At 46.5% G+C, this 23094-nt stretch overlaps 11 protein-coding genes across 13 annotated transcripts in view; 6 read left to right on the top strand and 5 right to left on the bottom strand.

The window, feature by feature from the left end:
- Positions 1–91: 91 nt before the first annotated feature.
- On the top strand, positions 92–1467 carry TERG_06918 (uncharacterized protein; the record flags this gene model as incomplete). 2 transcript variants are annotated; one of them, XM_003232880.2, is made up of 4 exons in its annotated part: positions 92–198; positions 265–338; positions 393–593; positions 656–1467. In XM_003232880.2, 4 exons carry the CDS (start codon positions 92–94, stop codon positions 1465–1467), a joined length of 1194 nt encoding a protein of 397 aa, XP_003232928.2. The 2 variants fall into 2 exon arrangements, with proteins under 2 accessions (XP_003232928.2, XP_047604675.1); XM_047748687.1 differs by having other exon boundaries at positions 92–338.
- Positions 1468–2097: 630 nt separating this feature from the next.
- TERG_06917 (elongation factor G, mitochondrial) lies at positions 2098–4694 on the bottom strand (the record flags this gene model as incomplete). The annotated part of the gene is made up of 4 exons (XM_003232879.1): positions 2098–2149; positions 2223–4249; positions 4308–4416; positions 4492–4694. 4 exons carry the CDS (start codon positions 4692–4694, stop codon positions 2098–2100), a joined length of 2391 nt encoding a protein of 796 aa, XP_003232927.1.
- A 530-nt stretch (positions 4695–5224) lies between these two features.
- On the bottom strand, positions 5225–5762 carry TERG_06916 (ribosomal protein L36; the record flags this gene model as incomplete). The annotated part of the gene is made up of 3 exons (XM_003232878.1): positions 5225–5264; positions 5318–5352; positions 5490–5762. 3 exons carry the CDS (start codon positions 5760–5762, stop codon positions 5225–5227), a joined length of 348 nt encoding a protein of 115 aa, XP_003232926.1.
- Positions 5763–6364: 602 nt separating this feature from the next.
- On the bottom strand, positions 6365–8167 carry TERG_06915 (threonine ammonia-lyase, biosynthetic; the record flags this gene model as incomplete). The annotated part of the gene is made up of 4 exons (XM_003232877.1): positions 6365–7403; positions 7448–7664; positions 7737–7953; positions 8009–8167. The coding sequence occupies 4 exons, from the start codon at positions 8165–8167 to the stop codon at positions 6365–6367; spliced, it is 1632 nt and encodes a 543-aa protein (XP_003232925.1).
- A 1170-nt stretch (positions 8168–9337) lies between these two features.
- Positions 9338–10827, top strand: TERG_06914 (uncharacterized protein). Its single transcript, XM_003232876.2, has 3 exons — positions 9338–9392; positions 9462–9532; positions 9636–10827. The coding sequence occupies exons 1-3, from the start codon at positions 9352–9354 to the stop codon at positions 10091–10093; spliced, it is 570 nt and encodes a 189-aa protein (XP_003232924.1). The 5' UTR covers positions 9338–9351; the 3' UTR covers positions 10094–10827.
- A 15-nt stretch (positions 10828–10842) lies between these two features.
- Positions 10843–13643, bottom strand: TERG_06912 (uncharacterized protein; the record flags this gene model as incomplete). 2 transcript variants are annotated; one of them, XM_003232874.1, is made up of 5 exons in its annotated part: positions 12109–12347; positions 12400–13022; positions 13082–13284; positions 13362–13426; positions 13502–13643. In XM_003232874.1, the coding sequence occupies 5 exons, from the start codon at positions 13641–13643 to the stop codon at positions 12109–12111; spliced, it is 1272 nt and encodes a 423-aa protein (XP_003232922.1). The 2 variants fall into 2 exon arrangements, with proteins under 2 accessions (XP_047607080.1, XP_003232922.1); XM_047750294.1 differs by lacking the exon at positions 13502–13643 and having other exon boundaries at positions 10843–12347; positions 12400–13466.
- On the top strand, positions 11301–12097 carry TERG_06913 (N-terminal L-serine N(alpha)-acetyltransferase NatD; the record flags this gene model as incomplete). The annotated part of the gene is made up of 2 exons (XM_003232875.1): positions 11301–11307; positions 11367–12097. The coding sequence occupies 2 exons, from the start codon at positions 11301–11303 to the stop codon at positions 12095–12097; spliced, it is 738 nt and encodes a 245-aa protein (XP_003232923.1).
- Positions 13644–15522: 1879 nt separating the features above from the next.
- On the bottom strand, positions 15523–16116 carry TERG_12480 (uncharacterized protein; the record flags this gene model as incomplete). Its single annotated transcript, XM_047751431.1, has 1 exon — positions 15523–16116. The coding sequence occupies one exon, from the start codon at positions 16114–16116 to the stop codon at positions 15523–15525; it is 594 nt and encodes a 197-aa protein (XP_047607079.1).
- Positions 16117–16458: 342 nt separating this feature from the next.
- Positions 16459–18090, top strand: TERG_06910 (uncharacterized protein; the record flags this gene model as incomplete). Its single annotated transcript, XM_003232872.1, has 1 exon — positions 16459–18090. The coding sequence occupies one exon, from the start codon at positions 16459–16461 to the stop codon at positions 18088–18090; it is 1632 nt and encodes a 543-aa protein (XP_003232920.1).
- A 538-nt stretch (positions 18091–18628) lies between these two features.
- On the top strand, positions 18629–20415 carry TERG_06909 (uncharacterized protein; the record flags this gene model as incomplete). The annotated part of the gene is made up of 4 exons (XM_003232871.1): positions 18629–18748; positions 18810–18897; positions 18970–20239; positions 20298–20415. 4 exons carry the CDS (start codon positions 18629–18631, stop codon positions 20413–20415), a joined length of 1596 nt encoding a protein of 531 aa, XP_003232919.1.
- A 494-nt stretch (positions 20416–20909) lies between these two features.
- TERG_06908 (uncharacterized protein) overlaps positions 20910–23094 on the top strand; it is a gene marked incomplete at both ends in the record, with an annotated part of 2859 nt that continues 674 nt past the window's right edge. Inside the window, 2 exons of the mRNA XM_047748686.1 lie at positions 20910–21008; positions 21112–22994. Coding sequence (XP_047604674.1) covers positions 20910–21008; positions 21112–22994 — 1982 coding nt within the window. The remainder of the gene's footprint in view (positions 21009–21111; positions 22995–23094) is intronic.

The raw sequence follows: 23094 nt of genomic DNA, 5'->3' as shown, positions 1-23094 counted from the left end.
TTACGTGCGGCCGGTATAAAACCTCGGTTTCGTGGTGACTGATCCAGGACACAGGCTGATGATGATTTGATATACTACGACTGTTTGATCCATGGAGCTTCTTCCGATTTTCAAAAAGGCCTACTGGCTTCTGGCAGCTACTGGCCTTCTATATTTACTAGCTGTCCTGTCCTTGACACATCCAGCTGTCCAGAGAGGGTATCTATTCAAGCTCTCTCTCTCTTTTTACCATTTGTATATCACATGTACTGATACTCTTTTTAGCGTACTATACTCCAATGGAATCAATCCATCAAAATGCCTTGATTTGGACAATGTCGAATGTTTCGGGTTCCTAAGTATGTATTCCCCGAGCTTGATGCACTCATAATTGCCATATTAACAAGAAACAGAATCCCAGGTCCAGCCTTTTACTCTTACTACACCTGATAATGAAACACTTTACTCCTGGCACATTATTCCCACGCATCTTTACAAGGACAATGAGGAACTGCTTCTACAGAAACCCCCTTCAGGGCCTCCTCATGACATTACCAAGACACCAGCATTCGAGCTGTTAGCAAAGGAGAAAAACTCAAGGGTTGTCGTGAACCGTACGTATCGGATCTAGATGCATATCTTATTGAATTACCGCCCTACTAATACCCTATTACAGTTCATGGGAATGCAGCTGACATCGGGACTGGATATCGTCCCAAAGTCTATCAAAATTTCCTCTCTGCCTCCACTCCGTCTCGGCCGGTCCATGTCATTGCCTTTGACTATAGGGGGTTTGGGAGATCCACTGGTAAACCAACCGAAGAAGGGTTAATCACCGATGCTCTTACTGTAGTTAAATACCTAACCTCACCACCACTCTCAGTTTCCCCCAAAAGGATTGTCATTGCAGGTCAAAGCTTAGGAACAGCTGTTGCCAGTGCCCTAGCTGAACGCCATACGTTCGGAAATCCTTCAGACTCCTCCCCTGTAAAGGCTAAAGAGTCATTTGCAGGAGTCATTCTCATGGCACCATTTACTAATATCCCACAGCTTTTGCACTCTTACTGCATCATGGGTTTTATTCCTCCAATTCTTTCACCTTTACTTCAATACCCACAGCTAAAGAAATACATACTGGATCGCCTCCTGGATCGATGGGACACAGCAGCTAGACTTGCCGCTTTGACAGGCATTGCCCCAAAACAGGCACAGAACCACGAGTCGTTACCATTTGATTTGACCATTATACACGCTATCAACGACCGTGATATTCCATGGCGTGAGGGAAGGAGTGTATGGGACGCAGCTACTGGTGGGGAAATGGCTGTTGAGCTTGGATCCTTTACGCACAATCATACTTCTGAAGATGGAGTCATCCAATCCACCGTCTGGGAGAGAATGGATGGGCCTAGTAAGGCATTAAAGAGAGTCAGGTGGGAAAGGGTTAGATATGGAGGTATGATGTTCTTTATTTATTCTCTTAATTAATTACCCTTCTACCCGTACTAATCGCTAACACCCTACTACAACCCCACAGGTCATAATGAAATCGGTACTCTCAATACCGTTGCTGTTGCTCTCCTGAGACTTCTCGATAAACCAATATAGACGTTCAGAGTTGACTTACGCTCCTAGAGCTTAATAAGAAGAAATAGAGAATATAATCTATCAAGTCATATTATTCTAAATTCATCATTAGCTGGGTTGATTGTAGCAGGAAAGTCTATCTTTTGTGTATATTCGCCTCATAAATCGCCACCCATTTGGCCTTCTCATCGCCTTGAGGTTAGGGTTAACAAAGAGAGGCCACTTTTTGAGCTCTAAGGGGAATTGTACAATCTATAGTACACAGGTGCGTTGGAGAATAGGAGAACTAGGATAAATGCTTTGGAGAACGGCATGAAACGCCAAAACTGTCAAAGAGGAAATCTAAGAAACTGACCCATCCTGTGCTCCTCCCAAAAATCTTTCTAATATACAATAAAGCGAAGAGGGCGACCTTATATAGTCGCATCCCGGGGAAAAGCAGATTATATATGGTAGCAATTATGAACGGAATGGGTGCAGCAGCCGTAACTCGCTTGCATGAGACATTGGAATGGCACATCAATCGAGGCCTTACTTATGTCGTGCAGCCTGGGCCTTTTCGTATTCAGAAATGAGCTCTTTCCTATAATTGCAAAGAGTATTGTTAGCATTCGATACCCAGAAAATTCTAGTGCAATTGAAAAAGGGTTACTTACTGGAGCTGGCCAGGAGCCTTCTCGTAATGACTGAATTCCATGGTAAATTCACCTTTACCCTGGGTGGCAGCTCGCAAATGACTGCTGAAGCCGAACATGCTGTTCAAACTGCAATCAGCAAAGATGGTAAATTCATCTACACCTGTTTCGGTATCGTTGATTATGGCATTGCGCTTGTTCAGCAGACCGATGATATCACCTTGGAATTCTGTTGGGGCAGTGATAACGATCTTCATGAGAGGTTCAAGGATATGGGGCTCGCCCTCTTTGAAGGCCTTTCTAAAGGCTTGCTGGGTTGCATTCTTGAATGCCATTTCTGAAGAGTCCGTCATATGGGTAGCACCATCATTGATCACCATCCTTGTGCCAAGGACTTTATGGCCGATCAAAGGACCCTTCTCGCAGGCCAAGTTGAAACCCTTTTCACAAGCGTACAAGAACTTCTCCGATATGCTTCCACCAACGATTTGTTCCTCGAACTCATTGACTTCAAGTTTTGGAGATGGCTCTAGCCAACCAACGACACGGGCATAGTCACCAGGACCACCACTCTGTTTCTTCAACAGGTGATCGAAGTCGACACGCTTTCCAAGGGCTTCACGGTATGCCACTCTAGGCCTTCCTGTGACGCAGTCGACACGGTATTCACGACGCATGCGCTCAACGTAGATGTCGAGGTGCAATTCACCCATTCCTGAAATGACGGTTTCCTCACTCTCTGGATCAAAGTAAACTCGGAATGTAGGGTCTTCTCGCTGGAAACGGTTGATAGCCTTGGAGAAGTTGGCTAGATCTTTGGAGCTTTTGGGTTTGATAGATAACGAAATGACGGGCTCAGGCACAAACATGGAAGACATGGTGTATCCCAGTTTTCCGTCCGTAAACGTATCACCAGATGCACAGTCGACGCCAAAAACAGCACAAATTTCACCGGGTCCAATCTCTGCAACTTCCTCCATCTCGTTTGAGTGCATTCGTACAATTCGTGGAACCTTGATTTTCTTGTTATTCTTCACGTTGAACACGTTCATGCTCTTTCGTAGAGTACCCTGGTATACACGAATGTAGGTAAGCTGACCGAAGTTACTCTCTTCAAGCTTGAAGGCTAGTCCGACGAAAGGAAGATCGGCATATGGAACAAGCTTGACAGAAGCTTCGTTTCGCTTCTGGTCAAGAGCCAAATTGGGGACTTCTGCAGGGCTGGGGAGGTAGTCGCAGACACCATCAAGCATAGGTTGAACAGACTTATCAGCTAACGCAGATCCCATGAAAACAGGAGTGAACTTTAAAGAAATAGTAGCTCTGCGGATAGCTGCTTTGATCTCCTCCGGAGTTGGTACTTTCTCGTCTAGGTATATTTCTGCAATCTCATCGTCGACATCAGCGAGGGTTTCGATCAGTTTGTTTCGTCTCTCCTGAACAACATCAAGGAGATCTTCAGGGATTTCATCCTTCTCAACAATGATTTCGCCGTTGGATCCTTCATTGTAGATTGCCTTCATTCTGATTAAATCGACAACGCCCTTGAACTCGTCCTCTTTCCCAATTGGCACCTGCACAGCAGCAGCGTGGATCTTAAGTTTCTGGTTGATCTGATCCACTGCTTTGAAAGGGTTTGCGCCCATGCGGTCCATTTTGTTAATGAACGAAATTCGGGGAACATTGTATCTTCTCATTTGTCGATCAACAGTCATGGTCTGCGATTGGACACCGGAAACAGCACAAAGAATCAAAACGGCACCATCAAGAACTCTAAGAGCTCTTTCGACTTCAATTGTAAAATCAATGTGTCCAGGGGTGTCGATCAAGTTGATGTGGTAGGTTTCGTCTTTGCCATTCTCTTTCTTGACCCAGTCACAGAAGGTGGCCGCTGACTGGATTGTAATTCCCTTCTCACGCTCGAGATCCATAGAGTCCATCTTTGCGCCAACGGAATCACGCCCACGGACCTCATGGATAGCCTTAATGCGTCCGGTGTAGAACAAGACTCGCTCCGTCGAAGTAGTTTTTCCGCTGTCGATATGTGCCTATCGTAAGAACATGGTGAGTGACTGTTTACCCAGGAACAGAAGGAGTGAAACTAACAGCAATTCCAATATTTCGCATTCGTGACATGTGTTTAATTTCATCTGGCTTCATATTCTCTATAATCGTGGCTTCTGTGAGTTCCTCAGGGTTGGCGGCTTTCTCAAGGCTATCGATTAAAAAGAAGATAATTAGCAATTGAGTCCACAGGTCCACGTTCATTCAGAGGATTTCACACGCTTACATCTCTGCTGCAGTTGCTAGACACCTCCGGGGCTCCCACCGTCCGCTCAGCGGAAACCGGGGAAGGGGGGTGCTGTTGGAAATGAGTGGAGTGTTGAAGAGGCATCGTTGGGCAAACGGTGTCGTCGACTGCAATCGAATTGAAGTGCGCGAAAGATTCGTAAACACGCGGACTGGCCGTCGCATCAAGGTGTGAGCTCTCATCTTGAAGCAGTTGTTGATTCCTTTCAGGCCAATTAGTTCATTTGCTTCTACAAATCTTCAATCTTCAAATCTTTAATTCAAAACTTTTTGGAAATTCAAAAATAAACTTTTTGCCAAGGCCAATTTACCAAAGTCACATTATGTCATTGTTCCTGATTATGTAATAAATGAATTGATACCTATGCAGTACCACATAGGCTAGAAGTATTATTGAGCAGCACACGAAAACCAAGAGCAGTTTATTGATACTAGAATACTGTGCATGAGACAACGATAAGCGGTTGTAGGCTGAGTAGTAAATGAAATGCTTCCTGGAAGATATCTTGAGCTCGCTACTGAAGAATTCTGAACGTAGAGTGCACGAGATATGGTATTTAAACGCAGGTTGGGTAAGGTCATCATATTATACAAAGTTAAAAAGTGGAAAACAGCAGCAAAGATGGTCTATACCACGTTATAGATTTGCAAATCCCTCAAGTCCCTTGTTTAAAAACGGGTACAAATACATTTAATTCCAACATCTATTTCACCTATTTGCCTTGCCTCTGCTTGTGTTTCGGGTTCTTCGAGCTAAAATGGCAGTTAGCATACTGAAAAAAAAGAGCTGATTTCCTCGAACATACCAAATAATGTACACACGATTCTTCCGTCGAACAGGCTACATGAAGAAGCAGCATAAGTTAGTAACAGCCTTGTTTCCCATCTCTTATGATGGTACTTGTGTTAAGGGCGGTTCTCCTCAGCGCTACTACTAGAGTAGACCCAACACCACACTCTATAACTAGAATATCGTACCTTGCACCCTTCACATAGTCGCTTAACAGATGATCGTGTCTTCATTCCTCGGGTCTGGCCAAAAGACTGCACACCTTTTGAGCACAGATTCTTCAGGACGGTTGATAAGGTCTCAGAAGTTCTCCATATCGACTTAGTTGAAAGGTTTGCCCCAGAGGCTTGCGAAAAGGCTCGAATAAAGGCGGTTCGGCATATACTCCGCGGAAGAACTGATGTGAATTGGGAGAGTGGAAGTTTCGAAGGCGTGGAGAGGAGGGATCGAAGGCCCAGCATAGTGCCGGTGTTGAGTGTGGGAGAGAGCGTAACAGTCACTTGTGGTTATGTAGCAAGGTCGCAGGGTCGCAAGGGATACGGAATATTCTGAGATGCCTACAGCAGGCTTCAATGAGAAGGAGCTGTTTGTTAAGGGTGCCAGTTGATATTTCTTGAGATCTTGCAATAATTGCTTGCCGTCCAGCGTTGCGCGTGAGCGCTCAGATTTCGAGGTCTTGGCATTATGGAACTTTATTCAACCGTATTCCGATTCAAGGTTCCATTATATAAGCCATCCAGGCTGGGTCCTTGGCTGGTTCAATTCGAAAACAGCTAACTACGAGATTGTAAAATATATCTATTCTTTATATTGCTGCGACTTAAATCGATATGGGTCATCATTCACATTAAAAATTCGTGGTATTATATGCCATCGCATACTCTAATTAAGAAGTCGACTCTCTTGAGTACTTGAAGAACAAATGATCACCTATGAACTAATTGCATTACCTTGCGGGAACGATACGTGGAAGCCCGATAATCCAATCATTACTCCGTTGAGTACTCTTTAGAATGTTTGCAGATGAGTCAATAAGAGCTCAGGTGCGTTCATGAATGAACTATTATTGCCTAAGGAACATTTGATATACCGGCGATTCCGTACACTCGGTGAAAGGATAGCTGAGATCGTGAAGGAACGCGCCAAGAGCTTCTCTTTCATCAGGTGGGCACTGGATACCAGCGAGGACTTTAGCAACATCCCCTCCAAAGTTTCGATAGTGGAAGAGAGTGATATTTTGATTTGGGCGAAGGGTAGTGAGGAATTTCTCCAAAGCGCCGGGACGTTCAGGGAACTCAAACATGAACAATCTTTCGTCTGGGGTACTTGTGCGTCCACCAACAAGATACCGAAGATGTGTTTTTGCAAGCTCATCGTTGCTCAAATCTGATGCTTCCATGCCCCCATTTCGAATCTGAGCGGCCAGGGCTTGCAATTCATGGGCATCTGATGACGTGGAAAGTGATATTCCCATGAAGATATCGGCGAATTCCTTGCCAGAGTACCGGTAGCTGAACTCTGTGACAGAATGCGGCATTACAATATCTATAAGTTTGGCAAAGGCGCCAGGCTGCTCGGGAATAGAAACACGTAGCAAAGCTTCTTTCTTTTCTCCAAGACCGGCGCGCTCTGCCACAAAACGAAGCCTATCGAAGTTCATATTCGCTCCGGACGCAACAGCGACTAGCTCTCTGTTTGAATTCCTTGAAGGGTATTTCGATATGTATTTCTTCAAGCCAGCTAGTGCCAGGGCTCCCGCAGGCTCGACGACTGACCTAGTGTCTTCGAACATATCCTTGATTGCAGCGCAGGTCTCATCAGTTGATACCTCGATGATTTCGTCTACCACCTCTCTGCAGAGCCGGAAAGTCTCCTTGCCAACTGCTCGTACGGCAGCACCATCGGCGAATAGGCCAACCTCTTTGAGTGTGATGCGTGTTCCGGTCTCCAAAGATTGTTTCATGGCATTGGCATCAACAGCCTCGACTCCTATAACCTTGACGTTGGGCGCAATGCGTTTGATGTAGGTACCTATACCGGCGATCAGACCGCCTCCTCCAACGCAGCAAAAGACAGCTTCTAGGTTTTGTAAGTTTGCTTGTCTGAGAAGTTCCATGCCACATGTGCCTTTCCAGCAATGACATACGGGTCATCGAACGGCGGGATGTTGGTGAGGTGATGGAGCTTCTCGAGCCTCTGCGCTTCTTCCTTCGCAGCATCAAAGTCTTGTCCGTGAAGGATGACCGTCCCACCTAGCCTTGAGACGTTCTTGTGTTTAATTGCCGGGGTGCCTGATGGCATGACGATTGTCGCTGGGATTTTTAAATGGCGTGCAGAGTATGCAACACCCTGCGCATGGTTTCCTAGTCATACAGTGTCAGCACGTACTACCACGTGGGCAAAAGCGTATACAGATAGAGCAGCTTGTATCTTACCAGCAGAGCAAGCAATGACTCCTTTCCACCGCTTCTCTCCCTGTAGATGGGCCATTTTGTTATAGGCACCCCGGAGCTTGAAGCTAAAGACGGGCAGGAGATCCTCCCGCTTCAGCATGATCTTGCATTCTAGCGGGTTGCTGAGGTTGACAGCATGTGTAAGAGGCGTTTCTTGAATCACATCATATACTCGAGATGTCAGAATGAGCCGTATGTACTGCAGCCGCTTGTTAGTATGCCATGTCTACCAAAACCTGAGCTGCCGACCATACATCTGGGTATCCGTTTGGCAGCAGGAAGCCCTCGGGGATGTCCCATTCTGGCGGACATTCCTCTGACTTGGAGGGAGGAGAGGGAGTAGCAGTGTACTCGGTCAGCGAGAGGGTGTTCCGTCTAGGAGTTTTTGCGCCGCTTGGGAGTTGGTCGCCCATTGCGGTCTCCGTTGGGTAGCTGTGAGAACAAGCTGCTGCGTCTGTCAACGAATTCCGAGTGTTTTAGGTAGCTGAGAAGATAACGGTAAACGTGAGCTGGCCTTGCAGGGGAATAGATAGCTAGGCAAGCAAGGATTATGACTCTTCTAGCTCGTCGATTGAGTATTTTATTTTTATATTTAGCTTATGGAAGTCCTTAACACTTTTTGCTCACTAAAATTCTACTTATGATGCAATTTTCTTTCTTTTCCCCCCTCCAGGGCTTAACTAACTTAGTTAACTTAACTAGCCTGCGGGCTTTTGGGCGATGAAGGAGGAGCAGACCAGGCATGAAGTACGATAGCCAGCAAACATCGAATTGACAGCGGCGAGGATGAAGGAGCGTCAGTGAAAGGGGGATCAGTCAATCGCTGCTAGTCTTCTTCTTGTTCCCGTTAGCTGCATCTGATGGCTAGAAAAAGTACTTAATTATCGCTTGTTTGTGCGAGAGAGACCAGCGCCACCAATGTCGGTTTCCACCCGATATATTCGCGATATAACTATTCGTTCAAGGGCATGCATGCATGGGGTTCTCCCTTCTATCTACCGCGTAGCTTCTTTATTCTCCTTGAAGTGCATGCAAGTGAGCTGGCAGGTGTGCGGCATGCGCGATGTGGCATCCATCCCAAGGCCCGAATCCTCCCATTGCTCTCTGCTCGATGGGAGAGTGGGAGGGAAGCCCCCTGTCCGGCAGAGATATTGAGAGAGACAGCCCAGGCATGTTAGGCCATGAATGCTGACTCTAACGTCCCCTATTTTACAAACTGGCTGACCAATTTGGCTATCTCAGGTGGTGTCTGGGTAAAAGGGTTCAAATTGTCGGATCCGGGTATTTGCACCCGTATTGGCTACCCGGCTCAGCGACATCACCAAGTTACGCCGTGTCATGAAGTACCTCTAGAATATAGCACATTTCTATCAAATATTCAAACGCAGACTGTCAAATGCCGGGAAGCCCGCCGTAGGGACGAAAGCCCTTCCGACCTCAGGTGCCCGGCACAACGAAGTCTCGGTCCTACAAAATTCCGCTGCTATCTTTGATGGTCCACCTGTGATGGGTGCGGGTGATGGTTTATTGTGTAGATCCAGACAGCAAAGTAGTCCCTCTGCCTCGTTCCAGGCCATTAGTAGGACCGTTGAGCACAATGAGCGATAAGCCGTTGCCATCGTCGTTTGATGATGACCCGTAAGTTTCTTTTCGCCTGCGATTCTCTCCCCCGCGGCGAGCCCAAGCTGAGCTGACCTTGTGCAATAGAGACTTTTTCCAGGACAATGCCTGGAAGAAGCTGGGCCGCCGACTAAAAGAAGAGCCACTGGTTCCTCTGGGTGAGTCTTCTTCTTCCTTCGCTCTCCTTTAAATGAATTATACGGAAACATTCTCTATGGTGAACGGTATCTGTTTACTGACGGGCCCGTGGTCGCAATATAGGAATCGGTGCCACTTGCTATGCTCTGTTTCGGGCATACCGGTCTATGAAGATGGGCGATTCCGTACAGGTCAATCGCATGTTCCGCGCTCGTATATATGCACAAGCATTCACTCTACTCGCCGTATGCGCCGGCAGTGTGTACTACAAGACAGAACGGGACCAGCGAAAACAGCTGGAAAAGGCCATGGACCTGAAGAAACAACAGGCGAAGCGGGATGCCTGGCTGAAAGAACTAGAAATAAGAGAGCAAGAGGACAAGGACTGGCAGAGCAGACATGCTACCATCGAACAAGCCGCAAAGGGGGTTGAAGTGAAGCCCTTCGTGGCAGACTCGGCACCGGATGCCGCAGGGCGCGACACCTCAGAGGAAGCAGCCAAGGAATCCGGCGACAAAAAGGACGGCAGTTCAGGCGGTGTACTTTCAGCTGTGAAGAATCTCTCATGGTGCTCGAAGTAGAGGCGGAGGATATTATTGTTGTCGTCAATCGCTGCAATTTGTATACTATCAATCGGGACAGGCGTTCGTGGCCATTGTAGTGCCAGGGTTTGGAAAGGAGCATACACCCAATTTTAGCTGAGCTCTACTCTGCGAGGTAATGTACATGTGTATAACACCAAAATGAAAGATCTCTATAATGAATGAATAAATGAAGAGAACCCCCCAGGGCAAGCTAGACAATCTGTTCGTCTATATACCGTCTCATAGTATTAAACTCTGTCTTTCCAGTCTATATTCGTAGAAAGTCAGTACACTTAACGGGTATATAGCTCCGTAACATTTGCTCAAATTAACCATACCGAGAGTAGATATCGTATATGACCCTACTTCGAAGTTACAAACATGTTTATATACCAGACAGAGGAAACGTCGTGAACTTTTTGACATACCACATCCGTGACGTTTTTATGCCGTTCAAACTCTCCGCGCGCAAATGATCTCAATTCATGCTTAGTAGAAGAATTGGGTATCCCTGAATATCCAGGCAGCAGCTCATTCATTAATCCCTTGAAGACAAAGTACTTTTGTACATGGTAGGCTGCTCACTTTTGGTTGATCGCAGGATTTCACGCCATAGACTCAAAACCCGTTGGCGTATGATAAACTGCAAGCATTCCATCAGTACATCCTTGCCTCTCTTGAGTTATCCGCGTATGACAGTTCAAAACAAACGGCCTACCTGCTCTAAATTCAGCGGTGGCGATTTTAACCTCGAGCCCGGCCTTGCAGCCCCAGCCAGCAGTCGGATGGTCCCTTGCATGGCCAGCTCTTCATTAGATGCGTGAAGTCATGAAGGCTGGAGTCTTGCTATAGCTCTTGTGAACAGGGTATAAAAATGCTAAGCACTAATAAATTTTGGTCTGAAGAATCGAGGAAGCAATACCTGGTAGTTAACTATAACTCGTTAGCCGCGCCGCCACTAGGTCGTTAGTTAGCTAGTTAGCTAGGCGCCCAGTTAACTAACGGGTTAAAGCTGTTGGTTAGCCTGTTAGTTTCGAGCGCGCTTCCTACCTACAACTCGGCAACGACCATCTACGAACCCGCCCATCTGTCGCAGAATCAGAAGACGATGCTGATAGAAAAACGAAAAAGGAACGCAGAGCCAACGTTGTCTGCGGAGACGCCGCAACTTACTGAACGCCCTATAAATATAGCAAGAACACGCATGAAAGGTGACTAGCTAGCCCACTTATTTCCAACGTCCAACTCTGTAATGCTAAGAGCGTTGTAGGGCCAAAGCATACATCTCTAGTTGAAAGGGTTAACTCGGCTCCTTTCAGCGAGTTTATTCATCGATATATACCGCCATATGCCTTGGATCTCACCATCAGACTCCCTACTGCAAGTTCGGATGATACCAATGGAGAGCCCGGGCACGTCTCCTACTCACTTCAGTTTTATACTGCTGCCTCAATACCTGAGCCATATTTGAATGCGTGTTATGATCTTATATATCTCACCAGTTCGGCAGCATATAAGCAGTCGGCCTCTGGCTGGTCTGCCCGCAAAAAGAAATTAGAAATGAAACTGTTAGACATGCGATATATGGTACTTGTTTTGGAAAAGAATAACGAAACCAAAGGTCCTTTGGATATGCCGACAGTTGGAGGCTTTTTGTCCTTTATGGCCACCGAGGAAGACAAGATGCAGGTTCTCTACTGTTATGAAATTCACCTTGCCCCCGAGGTACAGCACAAGGGTGTCGGAAGACAGTTACTTCAAATATTCGAAGACACTGGCAAGAACATAGGTCTTCAAAAGGGGATGCTTACGGTCTTTAAGTCTAACACGAGTGCTATTCGATTTTACGAACAGCTTGGTTTCACGGAGGACGCGAATTCACCAAAGCCAGCCAAATTACGGAGCGGGAAAGTGAAAGAGTACGATTATATGATTATGTCCCAACCGTTTACGAACGATAGCAGCGAGAAGATGGACATCTCGGCACCTGATCTCAATTGAAGGCTATACCATCATATCTGTCTCGCCTCTTTCCCTCTTACTTCTGGCCGTTCTTCGTCCCACTCATCCCTGAGAACAGCGTATAAAGAGTCCGCAACGAGGATAGAAAGCCCAAGACTCCATACAAGCGTGATGGCATAGAAGAAGTTGGCGTTTCCCGAACCTGCGTATATCCACAGGTGATAAAAGATCGGGCCCAGAAGACTGGCATATAACAAAGCCGAGACGGAGAGGAAGGTATAGCGCATTACTAGATCGTGTTAGTGGATTTAACAGGTTACAACGGATATGGAAATACATACGAGGGAATATGTGTCGGTAAAGCGTAAGGAACGACAGATATATCGAAACATCGGAGATGCCGGGGTAAGGCTTGAATATGGCGAATATACCAAGAAGGCATGTCATGACGAAAAGCGGCTGTCGCCTTAGTCGTATGGTCAGACCCCCCACGTAACTTGCTAGGTGCAGCCAAAATACCCCTAGGAAGAATTCACGGAACGGGTCGAATATCTCTATCAGGAAGTACCACCATAAGCCGGCATTAGGGGTCAAGTCGGGAACCAGTAGGTGCGCGCCATACGTAGCAGAGATGAAATCCCAAGAGTAACCGGTTACACCATATGATATCACCAAAAATCCTGCAATATCCGCTACGAAAATGAGAGAGTGCGAGGCGACGTATGATACGCAGCTGCCTCCAGACTTTACCTTGCTAATATAATGATCATAGCAAAGTAAGACTAAAGGCGGGAACAAGAGAGCGGGATAGACGGAGAGATAGGAGGCCAGACCCAGAGCTAGCATAGAGTTGACACTTCTGCCAGCAATAGCATTTGATATCGCATATATTATCGCGGAGTTTGTGAAAGCTGTGGTAGGGCGCCCAAGGCATGTTGCTATCGTAAAGGGGTTGAACAGGTATCTAGATATATAATCGTTAGATGCTAAATATATATTCGCGGGGACTATTGTATGCCGTACCCCACCACAATAGCTATGCCATCCCATCTTATCTTCTTTCTCGGGGAAGTGAATAGCCTTGACACAACCGACTCGCCCGAACTTGATATCTCAATTAGCGCATTGGCGTTAATGAGATCTAGCAGCGTGTAAACAAGAACCGTCAGGATAGTATATCCATGGGACTGTGGTATGAGGGAGAACAGAGGGAGGAGGATCGGTGCCTATATCCCGCAGTGGCATCTGGTTAGAAAAGGGCTGGCTATTGAGTAACATGGTAGCCTCGAATCTAAATGCGCACCTGATGAAACACCCCGCCGTCGTAAGGGGAGACATCCCGAAGATATAAAAACAAGCCTTCCTGCACTGTGTATAGTTGGAGGGGGGAGGGTTAGCATGTACCTCCACGGCCCCAGGAGAGGATTTGTTTGTAATACGTACACCGCTTGAAGCTGCTGATCGGAGTTGACACTTCGACACGGCCAGTTAGTAGGTCGGGGAGGCCGGGGAACAGCAAGATAAGGACAAGTCGCAGAGCGACCGCCGCCCCAAACACACAGAGCTTCCTCCTGTCAATTGGCATCGCTCAGTATGTCTGCCGGACAAGCATCGCAGTCGACGCAGCAAGTATCTCTCTTCCTTCTGGCCGCTGCTTTGGTGTTGGTTTCTTTTGGCGCGCGGGAAAGTAAAAAAAAGGATAAAGTGGAGACGCTCGGACCATCTCGAGCTTTTTTTTTTTTTTTTTTTGTGATAAAAAAAGTTTCGACCTTTAGGAAGAAGAAGAAAAAACCGATTTGCGCCGGTTTCTTTCTACGACATATCTACACACATACCAGGCTGTCGAAAAAGCCGAAAAGATGGGGAAGCTTAAGAAGAAAGGTACCGTCTGCTTCAATGGGTGTTTTATGCTCAAGGAGATCGCATGCTGATATGTGCAAATAGGAACCTCTGGCCAGGCCAAAAATTATATTACAAGAACTCAGGCAGTGAGAAAGTTGCAGATTTCACTTCCAGATTTCAGGCGACTATGCATTTTCAAAGGTACGCTCTAGAGAGTTAGGGATGCGGTAGATGTGGAAGCAGCGTTGACTCTAGGACGCAGGAATCTATCCTCGTGAACCCAGGAACAAGAAGAAGGCATCGAAGTCTGCAACCGCAAACACCACCTTTTACTATACTCGAGACATACAGTATCTTCTCCACGAGCCACTCCTGAATAAGTTCCGCGAACAGAAAGCCCTTTCAAAGAAGATTGCTAGAGCTCTCGGACGTGGTCAGGTCGGAGATGCGTCACGCTTAGAGAAGAACCTTGCACCAAAGCTTACGCTTGATCATCTTGTCAAGGAGCGCTATCCGACATTCATCGATGCCCTGCGAGATCTAGACGATGCTCTGTCGCTACTATTCCTCTTCGCTAACCTACCTTCGACTGCGACGGTTCCTCCAAAGACCATCGCCCGTTGTCAAAGGCTTTGCCACGAATTCCAACACTATTTAATTGCAACCAACTCGCTTCGCAAGTCTTTCCTCTCGATAAAGGGGATATATTATCAAGCTACAATTCAGGGTCAGGATATCATATGGCTCGTTCCATACCGCTTCGTGCAGCAGGTGGCTGGCGACATTGACTTCAGGATCATGGGAACGTTCGTAGAGTTCTACACGACTCTGCTTGGCTTTGTCAATTTCCGTCTCTACACCTCTATCGGGCTAGTATATCCTCCAAAGTTCGATGTCAGGAGTGATGAGCAGGGTGCTGAGCTTGCAGCCTTTACTTTGGAAGGCAAGAAGATCGACGATGGTGAAAACACCGCCATGGAGGCTGTTGAAAATAAGGAGACGGAGTCTGTTTCAAACGAGGTCCAGGAAAAGGTCAACACAATTTTAAAGAATGTCAAAATTGACACGAATTCAGAGGCTCCCACAGTGGAAACACCAACTGAACGTGAGGATGCAATTGATACCTTTGAGCCAGCAGCGCCAGATGCGGATACTCTCCCCCAGCCACAGATTAGTGGAAATGAAGCCGCCGCCTTATTTGCACCACTTACCATTTTCATTTCAAGAGAAGCTCCTCGTGCACCCCTTGAGTTTCTTCTACGTGCCTTTGGCTGTAAGCGTGTAGGATGGGACTCAGTTCTAGGAGATGGCGCCTTCACACATGATGAATTGGACCCCAGGATAACACATCAAATTGTTGATCGACCTCCACTTGCAGAGTCGGCTCTGCCTCCACTACCCCAAAATCCTCAAGAAAGCGAGGAATCGGTTCCGAGAGTACGACCCGGACACAGAATTCCTGGCCGGATATATGTTCAGCCACAATGGGTATGGGATTGCGTGAATGACGGGAAACTTATCAGACCAGATTTATATGCTCCTGGTGCCATTCTACCTCCACATCTTAGCCCATGGGTCAAGCCGTCTAATGGCGAGTATGACCCTCGAGTGAGTTTAGCAGATCAAGAAGCAGAGGGCGAGGCTGAGAGAGCTGCCGAGGAAGAGGAGGAGAGCGAGGAGGAAGAGGAGGAAAATGAAGCCACTGCGGAAATAGATGAAGAGGAAGATGCCGTCGACGGGGAAGAGTCAGACAAAGAATCACTAAATGGTGGTATGGAAATTGCAAACTCAGATGATGACGAAGAAGACGACAGCGAAGTGGAAGCGGAGGAATCTTTTGGCGGCTTTGACGAGGAACCAGAACTCGACGAAGAATCTGAGGATGAAGGTGATGCCGCACAGAAACAACACCAAAGGGAGCTTGAAGCCGAAGCATTGGGTCTCCAACCAGTAAACGAGCCTGAGTCGACTAAGAAATCGAAGAAAGGCCAGGGGGCCAAGTCCAAGAAGTACGCCGCCGAAAAGAAGAAGGCTGAAGAAGAACTTGAACGGCAAAAGATGATGCTTAGCAGGAAGAAGCGTAAATTGTTGGATAAAATGCTATACTCCAACAAGAAGAAAGAGGAAGAAGCAGAGAAGCTCAGGAGGAAACGACGGAAGATTGAACAGGGCCTCATGAAATGAAAGGAGTTCATAACCGATGATGACGTAGACATAGAATAAAATTAAAAGATGAATTAAAACTGTTTTCACTAATTACAACTAGGTATCTAAAGTATTCTACCTGCGTGATTGTAGCTTTATTTCTCCAACCAAGTAATTGTCAATATCAACCGGGCCTCACTGTCACTCGCACGTGACGGGTGCTGGACGGAGCTACAAGGTTTTAGCTGCCTGGTTGGTTAGAGCCGCCAGATTGATAAAGATTTGACTGCAACCAATCTTTCGTTTTTCTACGTTTACTTCACGATGAAAATCAATTATAGATGGTCTTATTGAGTCTCTGAAAGACCGTTTTGCTCTGCTTGTAACCTTGGATCCATGTTTATTTGAATAAGATGTCGGCGCCGAGCTCCAGCATTGTTGTTTCCCCCAGTCTGAGCAAGTACACATCGCTTTTCAATCCAGATGAAATACAAAGCAACCAGGAAGCCCAGTATGCTGCTACTGGAGGAAACTCATCTTACTCTGACTTTGTGAATGATGATAAAGTAGAGGATGATCGTGGCCCAAGCGAGATACGTGGCTCCAAGGGTGAAGATTCAGAAATACCACATGCGAACGACGTTGGCGATTCTGATGACGAAGAGTATGAGCCTCCGTCTTCACGTAAAGATCTAGAGGGAAGCCCTCCGAGGTTAAATAAATTCCATGGGCCACCATCCACCTGGAGAGGATGGACTAGACGGGAACGGCACGAATATGCTGCATTGGAAACCATGCGGTCAAGAGATCTTTCTATTCACCTATACAACTCGTTTACGCTTAAGAACAAAGCAAAGAAAGCCAAAGCCAGAACACTGGCAACAGAAACGTTTAATGGAGCTTCAAGTGAAGAGCAACAAGATTCAATATTCTCTTTTGCTCCCAACAGAGGCTGGACCGCTTGGCCTATGCCTACCGATGAAGTTCCAAGAGCGGATGAACGTATAAACAAGGACCCGGACGATGCTTGGACACTGAGCATGGTGCCGGATAATAGGCCCAGTGCGGAATTGGAAGAATGTATCCTCGCGCACATGATGAGAATATCCAGACAAAGGTTTGAGGCAAGACCTTGGGACTGGCGTGATGCTCGACGGTTTGAGAGGGAAGGATCACCATCAGGATATGATAGTGAAAGTGTGCCAGTCAAGGACGAAAATAGATCCGATGACTTGTTACCACCAAGCCCTGATCTTCATCCTGTAATTCAGACTGATGATGAAAAGTCTAGGAAGCTTCTTCGCCCAGAGGCAAGAAATATCCTAGAAAGGCTTGACAACCTTTTACTGAACCTCCAGGCAGCACGGAGTACATGTGCTGCGGTATCCCGAGGATCAAAAAGAGAGTCAAAATTGCCAAATACAGGAGCCAGAAGCAGCACACTAAATGACGAGGCTAGGTCCCCAAGTCAAATTAATTACGCTTGCTCTGTAATAGGGTCTGAGGACGGTGTCAATAGTGGAGATGATAAGATTACGTCAACTTCGCCATTACAAGACCGCGAAAATAGGGTTGATAGATTCGAATATCACCTCCCTTCTCAAACAAGTCCCCAAAAACGCCCGGTACGTTTCGGCCTTCGCGACTGGAGTGAAGTTCTCGGCATGGCCTCGTTGACTGGATGGCCGACAGTGGCAGTCATGAGGGCTTCTCGACGGTGTGCAGACCTGTTTGGAGAAGATCAGGAGTTTAGAACTATGTACGAGAACCCAGTGCAACTCGGGAAAACAGAAGATGGCATGCCGTGCTGGAGACATTCAGAGTCAGACCAGTCAGACGCAGAAGCCCAACCGACGGGGAACCGGCCAATGTTCAGTGGCATTGACAATCCAAAACAAGACGAAAGATACTGTCCTGTTGCAGGCTGTCCGCGTCAATTGAGAGGGTTTTCTAGGGCTTGGAATCTTAACCAGCATCTTAAAAAGGCCCATGCAGATCTATTGGCGGAGTCGAAAGTTCAGCTTGCCAAACGGGTGTATAAATGACATTATATTTAGCAGCTTTCAGTAGTTATCACTCTTTGTAGCTTCCTACCAGCCCCCTGCTATACTGAATACAAAGCTTCCATCCTTCCTTTCCTCTCGGCGTCCCTTCATCGATAGTTAAGCTTATATCGCCGAACCGAGATGCCGTCTTGGCACCTCAAAGAGCTTCCATCCAAACAGCCGGAACCGCTACAAGCAGAATAGCACTTCGAAAACAACAACAACAACAACAACAACAACAACAACAACAACAACAACAACAACAACAACAACAGAAGCACCAGCAGTACGAATAACGACTGGGGCACGCAAGCAATATATCTCGTCTAGCTAATTCCACAGGCTTAGGTTTTCATTCTGAGATCCCTGTCTTACTCCAGAGTGCTAGTCACTTTGTCCAAGCTTCGGCTTCGGTTTTGATCCCGACTTCTTAAAGAACGCCCTTTCGTCCCCGCTCCTGCATGAGTCAGGTCAGCATAGCTCAGCCGTCCAGTTTAAATAGCTGTCCTGGCCTCTATTCTTTTCTACTACATTTACCATGATGAGTGCTCTTCGTTCGATCTCTAGGCAGTTTTCTCGACCGCATATTGCATACTCTGTTCGCATTCCCCCACCGTCATACGGAAGAAGACATTACGCAATGCATACAGTCCCTCAGGTAAGTAGATATATTTTGATATAGCCTATTCAGATAACATCTAACGTGCAAACCACTCTAGTTGAAAGATAAATCTTTATTTATTGAAAAATGCTACGTTAATGGAGAATGGGTAGATGCGAGTTCTGGAGAGACATTTGAGGTCCAAGGTACAGTCCTCCAGTCACCAAATCTATGATATCAAACTCTGACTATTACCTGCTATATGAAACTCCATACAGATCCTTCAACCGGTAAACTCATTGGCACCTGTCCCGAATTCACTCCCGCCGATACCCAGAAAGCAATCGATGCCGCCGTTTCCGCATTCCCATCTTTCCGAAAGACCACTGGCCGCGAGCGCGCCAGGATGCTACAAAGATGGCATCAGTTGATGATAGATAATGCCGAAGACCTAGCAACTCTGATCACATGGGAAAATGGGAAACCGTTAGCTGATGCAAAAGGAGAGGTCAGCTATGCTGCTAGTTTCTTCGAATGGTTCAGCGAAGAAGCCCCCAGGATTTATGGTGATACTATTCCGGCTACAATTCCTGGAAACAGAATTCTGACAATCAAAGAGCCTGTCGGCGTTTGCGGCTTCATCACACCCTGGAATTTCCCTGCGGCTATGATCACGCGAAAGATCGCACCGGCATTAGCTGCTGGTTGTACTGTTGTGGCCAAGTCTCCGGGAGAGACGCCGTTCACTGCAAATGCTATAGCTGAGCTGGCTGCCCGTGCAGGAATTCCAAAGGGTGTCGTAAATATAGTTACTGCCTTGAAGAACACCCCGGAGATCGGTCTATCTCTTACAACTGCTCCGGAGATCCGCAAAGTATCCTTTACTGGCTCAACGGCAGTAGGGAAGCTGCTTATGAAGCAGTCTGCGTCTACAATGAAAAAGTTGTCTTTCGAACTGGGAGGAAACGCACCCTTCATTGTATTTGACGACGTTTCTGATATCGACGCTGCTGTTGCGGGTGCCATTGCATCGAAATTCCGCAGTTCAGGCCAAACATGTGTGTGCGCTAACCGCCTTTACGTCCAAAGAGGTGTCTATGATGAGTTTACTTCTAAATTCACAGAGAAAGTGGAAGGATTCATTCTGGGCCATGGGTTTAATGAAGGAGTTACACATGGACCCCTCATTCACTCCCGTGCGATGGACAAAGTACATGAACATGTCAGCGATGCTCAAGAGAAAGGCGGTAAAGTAATTATCGGCGGAAATAGAGCTCCTGAACTCGGATCGAACTTCTTTTTCCCTACGGTTGTTACCGAGATGACAAAAGACATGCGAATGGCATCCGAAGAAACCTTCGGCCCTGTAGCTGGCATTTATCCGTTCGAGACAGAGAAGGACGTCGTGGAACTTGCCAACGCTGCTGAAGTCGGCCTTGCTGGATATTTCTACAGCAAGGATGTGCAGCGCATCTTCCGTGTTGCCGAAGCCCTGGAGGTGGGCATGGTTGGTGTGAACACCGGTATTATCAGTGACACGGTTGCCCCGTAAGCATCTCACCCTTCTACCCCAATTTAGGACAACATTTGCTGACTTTAAATCTAGATTTGGTGGAGTCAAACAGAGTGGATTTGGTCGGGAGGGTAGCAAGTATGGAATCGATGAATTCCTTACCATCAAGACGGTGACATTTGGAGGCATGGGAGGTGATCTCCAAGGTTAATGCCATATCACATAAAATAGGTAACTAGTTTGTTTATATTAACAGGTTATATAGCATAAACAGAATGGTATAACCGTATTGCTCTCTGTAGCTAGAAGTCTTCCAATAGTTGTTTTTCCCGCAGAAATGACGTTCACATGAGGCAGTTACTAACTAGTTGACCATCTTGCTGCGTTGATTAATTTAGATGACTTGCTTGCATGACCAACCTGCACCCAATAGATCCCATGGCCACCAAGGTCTGACCACACTAAATTAACTAGGAATAAACGGTATCGAAATAAGGAATATATTAGGCCATCCGTTGTTATATTGGGCCACTTATCCGGAAGTGATAAAGAATTACTCAACTACTGCTTGCTTAGACCGAGAAGAGGGCTTCTGTGGAAGTCTTCTATCCCAGCTTCTTCATAACTACTAGACGGTTCCGACCAGTTCTGTGGATCGTATAATAGAGCAAGATCTTGCAATAAATATATATCCCCAGGTTAGAGATGTGTCTTCCTTCCAATATAACATCGTGGCCTCCTCTGGGCCAGCTTACATTTATACATCGGAAAAGGGGGGCACAAGATAATATCCACGCCACAAATGTAAGGAGAACAGCTTTTGCTTCTGCACTTGAGAGATCTTATTCTAGGCGTGATAACATTTCTAGTCGATTCTCACTTGGAGGCTAACACGAATATGTAACAGAACTTGAGTTTTACGGTGGTGCTTGAATCAGATCATCATTTTCCGGAACAGTCTTATGAGGTTGTCGTTTGGCACAATATTTGCAGTGACGCCTGGACAGGACTTGAATTAAAGAGTTCCCCTGACTCTCAGCTCACTGTAATCAGTGATAACACTTCAAGTAGATGCTTCCGGAAAGCATTCGTTGGCGAAATACCGCTTCCTACAGAAAGGAACCATGCAGAGTTTACTATCAAATACAAACCAAGGGCAGACTGCGCATGGCAATGGGCTAATGAAACGTTTAAAGCTAAGAATGGGGAGATTATTATCGAACCAATGAAACCTTTATCGAATGACAATACATACTCTCTGCAAAACTACCTGCATTCAATAAATAACAATATTGACGTTAAACCTGGGCGAAGTGACGCTGCAGGTGCTTTACTTTGGAATATCAGCTGTCAGATTGAGCCGGCCGTCAACGGAGAGAGCAAGACCTCCAGAATCTTGCTTGGTACCCCGAAAGACTATGTTCGAACCTTTTCTCTTGTTCGAGCTTCGGCATCTTGGCTAGCACCACGGCAAGGGACGACAAGCTATAACTTGAACGAAGACGCTCTAGTCTCATCTTTCGTATACCGAGATGGTATCGTGATGGTTTTGGTCTCTGTGAGCGGTATTGACGATGTTTTGACCGTCTTTCAATCTGGTAAAGAAGGTGAACTCATCATAAGTTCAAGAAATGACAACAACCGCGCAGCGAAGAGTGATGCTGTGGCTGCAATTGCTAGTTCATTTGAGATAGCCATGGCTGCGGCAATATATGAAGCTCGAAAGAAATCGCAAAACTATTCAGTGGCTTTACAACATATATACCCAGCAGATAATGACCAAGAGCCGGCTCATACAGGGGTAGCTAATGGGCCGACACTCAAATGGCAACCGGAGTGGTATGATGGATTGTCATACTGCACGTGGAATGCACTTGGTCAGGATTTGACTGAACAAAATATTTTAAACGCTCTTCAGTCTCTTAAGAAAAATGGGATCCAAATTTCTAGCCTTATTATTGATGACGGTTGGCAGTCTTTGGATAACGAGGGCCAATCGCAGTTTGAGCGGGGTATAACACGTTTTGAAGCAAGCCAGGTTGGATTTCCGCATGGCCTACAGCAAACAATAGCTAAGATCCGTAAAGAAAACGAGAGGATAAAGCATGTTTCTGTATGGCACGCTCTGTTGGGTTATTGGGGGGGCATTTCACCTGCTGGTGAAATAGCATCCAAGTATAACACAATAGAGGTCGAAAGAACAGGGCAGTTATCGTCCAGCAAAATTAAAATCGTCGATCCCGATGATTTACCTTCGTTTTATGATGATTTTTACACCTTCTTATCGTCAGCAGGTATAGATTCAGTGAAGACTGACGTCCAATCCGCTTTGGATAGCCTCGAAGGCGCAACCATTCGGCAACGTTGTATAACAACGTACCAGGATTCTTTGTCCATGTCATTGTCGCGGCACTTTCAAGCAAGGTCCATATCCTGCATGTCCCAGACACCCCAAATCATATTCCACTCCCTCTTACCTACCAACAAACCTCGACTCATACTGAGAAACTCAGACGACTTTTTCCCAGATATAGAATCTTCTCATACATGGCATACTTTTTGCAATGCCCACAACAGCTTGCTGACAAGATATCTCAACATAATTCCAGATTGGGATATGTTTCAAACGTCCCATTCCTATGCATCGTTCCATGCAGCTGCCAGATGCGTGTCAGGTGGCGTCATTTATATAACAGATGAGCCTGGAAAGCACAACCTGGCTATTATTAACCAGATGACTGCCTTAACAACGAGAGGCGACACAGTGATCCTACGCCCCAGCGTTGCGGGGTATAGCAGAGATGTGTATAATAGCTATAACGATGGACATCTGTTGAGAATTGGATCATTTACCGGCTGGGCGAGAACTGGCAGTGGATTCTTAGGTGTA

The sequence above is a fragment of the Trichophyton rubrum genome (assembly GCF_000151425.1).
Source record: "Trichophyton rubrum CBS 118892 genomic scaffold supercont2.8, whole genome shotgun sequence".
NCBI lineage: Eukaryota > Fungi > Ascomycota > Eurotiomycetes > Onygenales > Arthrodermataceae > Trichophyton > Trichophyton rubrum.
Note: the sequence above shows the minus strand (reverse complement) of the source record. Positions and strands in the feature narration are given on the sequence as shown.

Coding starts and splice junctions, on each gene's coding strand:
- TERG_06914 (XM_003232876.2), top strand. CDS start 9,352: ATGAGCGATAAGCCGTTGCCATCGTCGTTTGATGATGACCC. Junction 9,393..9,461: donor TCGTCGTTTGATGATGACCC/GTAAGTTTCTTT, acceptor CTTGTGCAATAG/AGACTTTTTCCAGGACAATG. Junction 9,533..9,635: donor AGAGCCACTGGTTCCTCTGG/GTGAGTCTTCTT, acceptor GTCGCAATATAG/GAATCGGTGCCACTTGCTAT.